Source organism: Trachinotus anak, unplaced genomic scaffold (genome assembly GCF_046630095.1).
Source record: "Trachinotus anak isolate AG129_WGS33_773 ecotype Australia unplaced genomic scaffold, CSIRO_AGI_Tana_v1 ptg000017l, whole genome shotgun sequence".
Classification (NCBI taxonomy): Eukaryota; Metazoa; Chordata; class Actinopteri; order Carangiformes; family Carangidae; genus Trachinotus; species Trachinotus anak.
The window spans coordinates 2,953,998-2,963,736 of record NW_027273868.1 but is presented as its reverse complement, the minus strand read 5'-3'; the positions used below and the strand labels follow the sequence as shown (position 1 = coordinate 2,963,736).

Genomic DNA, 9,739 nt, shown 5'->3' with positions numbered 1-9,739 from the left:
AAATTAGCCAGATACAGCCTTATCTGAGCCTACGACAAAAACAACTCCTGCTCCAACAAAACCACATCATTCAGATATGATGCCGAATCTGTCCTAAATTATAGGCTATTTACTCCAAAACTGATTTTCAAATTGTAGGGCAGAAAAGACAGTGAAAGTGATTTGGACAAGTCAAACTAGGATTTAGCCGCAATCAACAGATCCAGGCCACCGACTACTACCTGGACAACTGTTTCCCATATTATTGGTTTCCTCAATGTACTTCTGTCAGTATTCTGAAAGGATCCAGCTAATATTTATGAATTAAGCCCATGAGCCTGGGAATGAAACAAGGGGTTTGTGTGTATCCAAACTGCTGTCAGCAGGGCCAAGTAAAAACACAGGCAAACTCCCTGTTTGAGCTGAAGCCTGGGTGGTCACACAAAATCGGTTCCAGCACAGACAGCACGCAGATTAAAGTCCGTAACAACCAGTTTAAAGCCAGAAAACTTGATTTTAAACCCTCGGTGACCTTCATGTAACCTCCCCAAAACACAGTATCTAGTTTTTCCAGGAGACGCGGATCCAACGCTTCCTCTGTGTTAATGTCCCGGGTTAAAAATTAATAGAAAAATAAAGAGAGCGGGAGCCACAAACGGAGCAGTCGATGCCCTGATCAGTTGGTGTCTTTGTGTTTGTTGCTTTTATTGGGGTTTCCAGCCTTTTCATGGGCGTGATAAAGACATTAGGGGCTGCTATAACATCCCCCCACTCACCGACGCTCTCCACCACTTTCTCTGATTTTTCCAGACATGCCGAGGACTTCACCAGGCAACTGGCTCCTACGAATTTCGTTTGGATTTGGTGAATATTTGCGCAGCTTCACAGGATCAGACCTGGATGGGTTTTTTTTTTTGTTTTTTTGGTTAACTGCATATCTGCATATCTGCAGTTAACTCAGGTAAAAGGTGAAGAACAGTGAGCTCAGAGCTGAGGGTCTCTCTCGGTCTGGAGCAAGAGGATTTCAAAATAGTCTTCTTCAATCGTCCTTCAAAAAAGATACAAGCTTAAAGTTCCATGGTCAACTTCATTTTAAAGGAAAACCAAAAGGAGATCTTCATCTTCTCTGTGTAGTTGTCTTATTGACGTCAGTCAGTGTGATGGCTGCAATTACACACACAAATCTGTGAGCACTATTTTAGTCAAGTTTATCATGGTGTAATTAGGCCTATTATATACCAGACATTTTCTCTATTCCATATTGAGCGGAAAACCAAATATCAAGTTTCAAATAAAGGATGGAGATATCAGAGTGTTCGAGGCGGACCGTGTCTCGTTTTGCCTCAGACAATAAAACCATAACAGAGCATGCTACGTCTCACGTCAACACGCCTCCTTATACACCTGTAAACAAGGTGAGGATGTTTTAAGAAAACATTGTTAATCGTTACCAGTTTATAACCTCTGGCAGTAACGATTTTACCCTCAAGTCAAAGTGAAACCTATGAAGGAAGATTATATATTATATATATTTATTTATCTTATTTTTTTTAATTAACAGATGTGACATTTTTGAATTAAAAATTCTCAGAATAGAAGCACTTTTTCCTGGACACGTCCCCGTTCATTTCTTCATTGTCTTCACACATGAACAGCAACAAATCCTCTTTTCATTTTAAACACAGCGTGTTTGGTTTAAATGTCTGTTTACAGGCTAATATTTTTTTTACAAGTGATAATCAAATATTTGAATTTGTAATTTCAGTTGGATTTGTGTGTGTGTCAGAGGCAGATTCCTGCAGCTGTGTGTAAGGACGTCTGACTAGACAGAAGAATTACAGAGTTTTTACAGGAGGAGATGAATGAAGAGTGACTGGTTACATGGGAAATCCTACATCTGTTATGGCTGACCTGCATAGACTATATCTGTTGCATCTACTGCTTGATGATTATCCAAACTGTGGAATATTTAGAGATCACGTTTATTTACTTACCTTCTACTGGAAACTATTTCAGAAGTGAATCCCGAATGCTGACTGGCAGTGTAACAGTGTTTGTGTCAGTCATATCGTTTGTGTGTTGTTGTTTTATCTTCAAACAGAACCACAAAAAAAGTCCAAAACCAAAATAAGAGGCAAGCAGCTCATTGTAGTTCACATATTTTATTATTTACATTTTAAAAAAAAGAAGACTATAACTAAACTTCAACAGAGTCATTTATGAACAAACACATGACAGACTATTCAAAAACATAAGAGCTTTATTTTAAACTGAATTATTAAATGGAAAATCAATTCACAGTTGTTTAGGACAACTTGTTTAATCTCTATTATATTTGACGGTTTGATATTAAATATATCACTCAGTGTACTTAATCATGTGCCTTTGCATCAGCAGCTTTAGAGACAGAATCAAACCCATATTCTTGCTCAAAAACAGTAGTGCAGACTGTTGACAGTGTAGCCACGGCCATGTTAGCTTTTTTTTTTTAATGCCAATTTTGATACCTGTGTGATTCTGATTAGACTGAAAAAATAAAATACTTTTATTATTAGAAGGGTATAGCATCCTGCACTAGAAGCATGTGTGTGGAGAAGGTTTTCAAACATTCGGATGATGAAGTTGTTTAAATGAACAATTCAAAGTAATAAAACGTGAAATTATGCATGTCTTTCTTAAATAGCAAGAAAAGTGCATAGAGTCTGGTTAATGGCTGAGCAAAAAGAAAATTCTATAGTCATTTCAGTCAAAATTCTTCAGTGGGTGACTCATGGCCTGAAGTCTGGTCACAACCTGGGTGACAGGAAAAAAAGCAAAAAATAGAAAAATAAAATAATAAAATAAAATAAAGAAGTATCCCTGCATCCTTTCACTGGCAGGATTACACACATCAATAAGCATCATATCCACATCTCATTTCATTCGTTACCTCAACAAACATTTTGTCCATTTCTGCTGCAGATCAGATGCTAAAACTTCTCTCATAACATAAATGGATTCTACGACCTGGACACAGAAATAGATCTCCTCACTCTGCGTGACCATTATTTTCCAGCTCCTCTCTCTGTTGCTCTTTGCTCAGGTTGCCACAAACATGATGATTATGCTGTAAACTCTGATGTTGGTTGAAGTTGCTAACCCGTTATGTGGAGAAGCGGTTGCCTCTGAGATGAAAACATCCATTTAAACACCTCAGCAAATAACTACACTGACGTGAGTAACACCTTATTTCCTGGGATTTTAAATGTTTCTCAGGCTGGATGATAGTAATCTGACTGCACTTCAGTCTACACCGTTAAACAGCTGAAACCCTTAGTTATTCTGCTGTTGGTTGACTGAAGAGTCCGGTCTGGTTGTTACTCATCCTCCTCTTCCTCAGCCTCCTCCTCTTCTTTCCCAACCGCTGCTGTGGGGCCGCCTTCGGTCACCCTCCTCTCCTTCTTCCACTTCATCCTCCGGTTCTGGAACCAGATCTTGATCTGCCGCTCCGTGAGGCAGAGCGCATGCGCGACCTCTATCCTCCGACGCCTCGTGAGGTACCGGTTGAAGTGGAACTCCTTCTCCAGCTCGAGCGTCTGGTGGCGCGAGTACGTCTGGCGGCCGCGCCTCCGGTCTGCACCTGCTCACACATAACACACGTTCTGGCCAATCAGAGGGAAGTCTGCCTGCACACACACACACACACACACACACACACACACACACAGTCCTCTATTGCGGACTAGCTCACAGGCGAAAACAGAAATTCATTGTAAAGATGTTCATAAGCTTGAAAACGCAGAGCAGCCTGCAGCATGTAACCTGAGAATATATATATATATATATATGTATATATATATATATATATATATATATATATGTGTGTGTGTGTGTGTGTGTGTGTGTGTGTGTGTGTGTGTATGTATATATGTTCCACTGCGTGGAAGCTGAATGTGAATCTGAATGTGAATGCGCATGGTTACCATCTTAATTTTACACTATTTTTAGAAAAATTTAACCTGCACTTTTTAAGTCACAACTGTGGGATTATAGCCTCCCTCCAACATGTTACTCACAGTATTATCTCACACTCAGGTCAGTTTGTGTAACAATTCATGATTTTGACTTAAGTGTACATTTTGACTTATCAGGTATATGTGTGATTTAGGTTTTGGTTTATTGGATGGAGTCGATATTAAGTCTAGTTTTGTGGTTACAGAAATAAAATAAATAAAATGTTAGGATTCCCCAAACTTACTGGTAAAATATTAAAATATTTTTAAAAATCTGATACAGTGAAATAAAATTTTAACTTTACAGATTTGAATTTGTGTATTTATTTGCTTAATAGTTTGAGACAGTCAAACCAGAAAAATAATATTTATGTTTAAGAAGTGGAAACTCAGAGTTATCTCTGATCCAGGATCTCATGATTTTATCTCACAGTTTTTGTTGTTTCTCACAGTCATGCCCCCAGATACAAAAATGTCCTTCCACCTCACTGATGACGTTTTGAAATGTCACCAAAATAAAGTCATGTTATGAAACTTAAGTGTCAGAATATCAACAGAGATCTGGCACAAAATATTGAGGCTGCTTTCAAACGATAACAACAAAGTTCAAGAAACTGAAAACTGCCACAATCTGCTGAGTTATTATTTGATATAATTCATTTAAAAACAATAATGGTTTACTTTAACATTCTAACAATAGCAGCCTATGAATCATTGTAAAATGATTTTATGAATGGAGCCTCTTTACTTTCTCAGCCAGTGATTATGATGTTTGTCATCAGGCTGATTCCCTCTTGAATGTTCTTGTCACCTCTTTGAATGTTAGGTTTGTTGACCAGTCTCAGTACACACCTGGTGGCCACTTGTTGCCACCTCCTCTTCCTGGCAAACCCATTTCACTTGTGGCTGGGTAAACACCATAAAGCAGTTAGTCAATGATGTGGTTCAACTGTGGGTTTAGCTGCTTGTCTTGTGTCAGTGCTCAACATTTACTTCAAAAACACATGCAGCACAATGAAAAGGGGAAAACAGGGAAGAAAAAGATGCAAAATGTGACTGACTGCCACCACTGATGAGCTCTGGACAAGCTTCCACCACAAATATCCTCCAATGGCTGAAGTCAGGCAGAGCAGTCGGGCTGCTGGTGTACAGCAGACATGTCAGAGCACTGCAAATTCAATTTAAAGAAAAAAAAATCTATTGCTCTTCATGTCAAATGTGCTTGGGTCAGTGCTGAGTAAGACCACAGAAACCATGCTGACCTCCTGTCTTTACGAGGTCAAACAGAGCCTGAAGGTTAAAGAGAAACTGGGTCACATTTTCACCACCCAGAGGTCGTCTGTGGGCCACAGACACATCTCAGCTCACTTCCTCTGCAGATTCCCTTCCCTCTGCTGCACCACATCCTCTGCGAGGATAAAAAGTTGAGTTTTGGATTTCTGAGAGACTGTTATTGAGATTTCCTTTTTTTTATCTGAAGCCTATAGGTTTCAGCTTTCTACTAGAGAATCTGTAAATATCCCTCAGCTCACACTGCCGCTCATCTGAATAACACAAAGCAGTGAGCAGCCTGGGCTTTGTGACTGCTGTCTCGACTTTAACAGCATTATCTGGTATTTAGTGAGGGCTCATAAACGTGTGATGGCAGATTTTCTGTTGGTCTGTATCCTTACAGTGAACAGAGTCATGCCAGAGCAGCCAGCTGTGCCATCTGATGGACAACTTACAGCCTGTATCAACACCTTTGATCTTCAGCAGGAAGATTTTTTTTTTTGTCACATGCTAATCAGAGACTAAGTCCACCACAGTTTTGTAGATACCGTTCCCCAAGCCTGACATTATCTGCTGGACAAACATCCTCAGACTCCTCTGTGAGTTTTCTGGGTGTAAATGTGCTGAAAAAAAAAAAAATAAAATAAACAGAAAAAGAAAGAAAAATGGAATTGGATTGATTTGATATTGATTTTCAAGTCTTCTCTGGTAAAGACTATAAGGTTTTCTTTGCAGCCACAGTCCTGCCTGTAATCTGACACTGCAGATAAGACCTTTATTACACTCACTGCAGGACTGCTGCACATAGGCATGACCAGGGTGGAGGACACTGAGGTCATGTCCTCTGTGTTTTTTTTCTGGGAATCTGGGCTTTTAGCAACCTGAGGGTAGTTTACACTCTACACTAAAATATTATTTTACACATGGTGACAGGCTGATTCCAGCGATTTTACACGTTTATGCCCACAAGATACAAATGCTAACAGAATGAAGGCAGGGTGATGAAAGCTGGACAGCCTAAATGTTTTGTATCCAATTCAAAGGCAAAGAATCTCACTGATCATGTGATACAAGTGTTCAGATCTCCACAGTGTTTAGTTGCTGCCATGTTCCAGGCTGTGCTCAGCTTTGAAATCCAGCCTTATACAGGAGTCTGAGCTACAGCGTTTTTTTCCTGGAAGTGTAGAGAAGATTTTAAAATAAAATGTAGACCTTCACCTAGGAAAAAAAAAATAATGCACAGGTATAATAACACAGTTATTAAATAATAATTGAATAATTTAATTCTGAAAAATCCAAACTGGGCCATGAGCTACGTCATTATTTCTATGACATGCTGTGACTCCTCACAGTATCTCACTGATAAAAAGTCTAATGTGTTCTTTCTGGTTTAGGTGTGTGTGTGTGTGTGTGTGTGTGTGTGTGTGTGTGTGTGTTTGACAATAATAATCATCAACCTGGTGAAAATCTTGCGATGGGATCACAGCAGCCGCGACGCCCGAAACCGTGTTGACGTTCAGACTCATGAGGAGTCCGTGGGTCAGACCACACCCAGTCCAGGAGCACACACACACACACACACACACACACGGACAAACAATACATTTATAGGTTTATAAGTATACGCACATGCGCGCCCCCGTTAATTAGCGGCCATGTGTCTTATTCGCCGCTGGTAACAGGAACATCCGGAACTTGACTTTTCCCTCCAATCATCTTCCGGCGCACTGGACTGCAATCAAATCTAAATTAAAATCTATAAATTCGTTACACACGCTGACTGCTTCGACCTCACCTCCCTCACACACACACACACACACACACACACTGTGGAGGGAGAGCAAAACGTATTTCTGTCAGCACGTCTATCATTTTGTCTCACTCTTGTCTGTGTGTGTGTGTGTGTGTTTTATTTACATATTTTCTCTTTGCCTTCCTCTGTTTTCTCTGTTATTTCATTTCATTACAGGGTTTATTAAAACGACTCTATTTTCTTTAATAGTCTGTCATCCCCATTTCCAAAAGCATGTTTTCTCATATCACGGTCAGGAACGTGTAAATTTTATTTAATGTTTTTTTTTTTGTTTTTTGTTTTTTTTTTATTTAATTTTTATAATTTGATCTGTTGCCGTCTCTGCCCCGTTTTACAACACAGACGTGCTTGTTTGATTTCATGACACTAAACCACAAACAAATTTCATTTCACACATACACAAATTCTTTTCATTTTATGATTTAGTTTTCTTCTTTCTACCCTTTTTATAACAACTCTTCAAATGAGAAGCACTCACAAACACTGCTACACACACAGAGAGACAAATTGGTTTTGGTAAAATTAGCGGGGTCCTCGTGGCAGTGATGTGTGTCTGAAAGTTTTTTATGTGGTGGAAGAAATAAAATCATGTCATTAGAAAGTGACATGTTCATGTTGGAACAGTGTTTCAACAACGGCTTTCCACATAAGCGAGTTTTACGCGTTTAAATGTGTGTTTGCGCTGCTCCTCAGTTCCAGTAACTTCTCCTCCACTCTCAGCACATTTCCCCGTTCTGACGCGCCACCATTCACTATTTTAACGCGGGCATAAAAATACTCTTTGTGCTGTGTGCTGCTTGGTGTAGTTCGAGGCTCGCATCCATTCAGCATCCATCACGCTGCTGGCGCACAAAGCCGCTTTTACAATCTCCAGAAAGGCCATGCATTCACGGATCAAACCCTTCTGCTAATTTATAGTGTTTATAGTATTAGCGGATTGTGGTGACAGTACAATAGTACAATGGGCTTTCAGTGGGACAGCGAGCACTGACAGAGAAACACAAGACTTTCAGGACGCAGCGGCTGAGCTGAACCGAGTCAAACGTTGAACACCGGAGAGGGCTGCGGGCACTGGGAGAGAGGGGAGACCTTCCTCACTTTCTAACAGTTTGGTAGAATACTGCCGCCGCCCCTGCGCTCTCCTGTGCAATTCTTAAAACAATACCACCTAATGAATATTCAGCAAGTCTTAAATTAGCCAGTGGTTTTATGGAGGTCGCCCAGCCATAAAAGATCTGCAAAGAGAGAGTGAGGCTGTAAAGAAAAGTGACAGGCAGTCTGGGACAGGCGGGCATAGTTCAGCTACCGCCAGTGGCCGCTGCGCAACCGGGCCAACAGTTTAAAGAGCGCTTAACACACACACATACACACACACATACACACACACACCCTCCTCCACCCCAACCCCACCCTTGACACACATACACACACACGCACACACACACATACACACACACACACACGCCACAACCACTACCCTCTCCTTAGAAACACATTGCCCACCCCTCCCTTACCTCTCTCACGCCACCTCACCTGTGAGGCCTTACAATTTATCTCATCACCTCTCAGAACCCACCGCCACCCCCCCACCCCACTCCTCACCTGAGCTTCTCATCCAGGGGTAAATCTGTAGCCTCTCTGGGTTTAGCTGGGGCTGTTGCTGCTGCTCCGGGCGTCTCTGCATCCTGCAGGCCATCTCAGGAACCCTGGCAGCCAGCGAGCAGAGCTGAGGCGGACTGGGGAACCGTTCGGCTGCGCATCTCTGCAGCGGTGCAGCTCCCGGAGCGCTATAAGCCCCTCCAGTGCGTGTTTCTGCGTGGCTCAGAGGATGCGCGCTGGGCTGAGTACCCCTGCTGTTCCCGTTCAGCCCCGAAAGGGACAAACAGAACCACAAGGAAGTAGGAGGGGGGGGGGGGGGGGGAGAAGAAGAGGAGGAGGGGGGAGGGAAAGGGAGTCTTCCGCTGCTTCTCCCATTGGAGACATGATGGTGGTGATATCCGCTGGAAACCAGGGCGCACGAAGAAGACCCGGCAGGGCAGGCGGAGGAAGACGGGGAGGGAGAAGTTGAAGAGTCTGTGACGGGCTGAGCGGAGCAGCTCGCAGCGGCTTGTTGGTATTTGGAAAACAGAGCATTGGCGAAGTGGAGCGAACTCATAATTTGGCGCTGTTGATTTGTAGACCTGGGGCGGTTTAATGTCGGCGGTGAATTATTGGCGGAGTATAACTGTCTAGAATTACACACACACACACACACACACACACACAAAATCACCCCTCCCCGCTCCGTTCCTCCCCTCCCTTCCATTACCCCGCGGACCACGTGACCACAGACTCACGTGATGTCGAGATGCCCAATGACCGGCCGGGGTTCCCTCCAGATGCAGGGTTATAATGGGAGAAATTAGCTGTAACACACAGGGAGTGACCGCCGCAGCACACACACACATACCAGGCAGTCTGTATTATACAATCAAGCATCAGCATTATATAATCAATACCCAGCGTGTCCACTAATCAGCTGGAAAACAAAACGGCTGAGGCTGCCAAACATCCCGCTCACACTTCAGCCTGCTGGAATGTGTCCACTAAAGGCGGAAAACGCCATTAGATGTGATATTGATTGAACTTGAAACGAATGGCGCGGAAAGTTGCCGCTAAGACTAAAAGAGGAGATGGATTCCCC

The 9,739-nt window shown here is 42.3% G+C and overlaps 1 protein-coding gene across 1 annotated transcript; it reads right to left on the bottom strand.

Annotated features, from left to right (window-relative positions):
- Positions 1-2,124: 2,124 nt before the first annotated feature.
- On the bottom strand, positions 2,125-9,320 carry hoxb7a (homeobox B7a). The gene is made up of 2 exons (XM_071501465.1): positions 8,659-9,320; positions 2,125-3,598 (listed from the first exon to the last, which is right to left on the bottom strand). Exons 1-2 carry the CDS (start codon positions 9,209-9,211, stop codon positions 3,336-3,338), a joined length of 816 nt encoding a protein of 271 aa, XP_071357566.1. The 5' UTR covers positions 9,212-9,320; the 3' UTR covers positions 2,125-3,335.
- Between the last annotated feature and the right edge of the window lie 419 nt (positions 9,321-9,739).

Excerpts from the sequence above, each read along its gene's own strand:
- hoxb7a (XM_071501465.1), bottom strand. The coding sequence starts at position 9,211 with ATGAGTTCGCTCCACTTCGCCAATGCTCTGTTTTCCAAATACCAACAA. Across the intron at positions 3,599-8,658 it reads CCCCTGGATGAGAAGCTCAG|GTGCAGACCGGAGGCGCGGC; the intron begins GTGAGGAGTGGG and ends ATGTGTGAGCAG.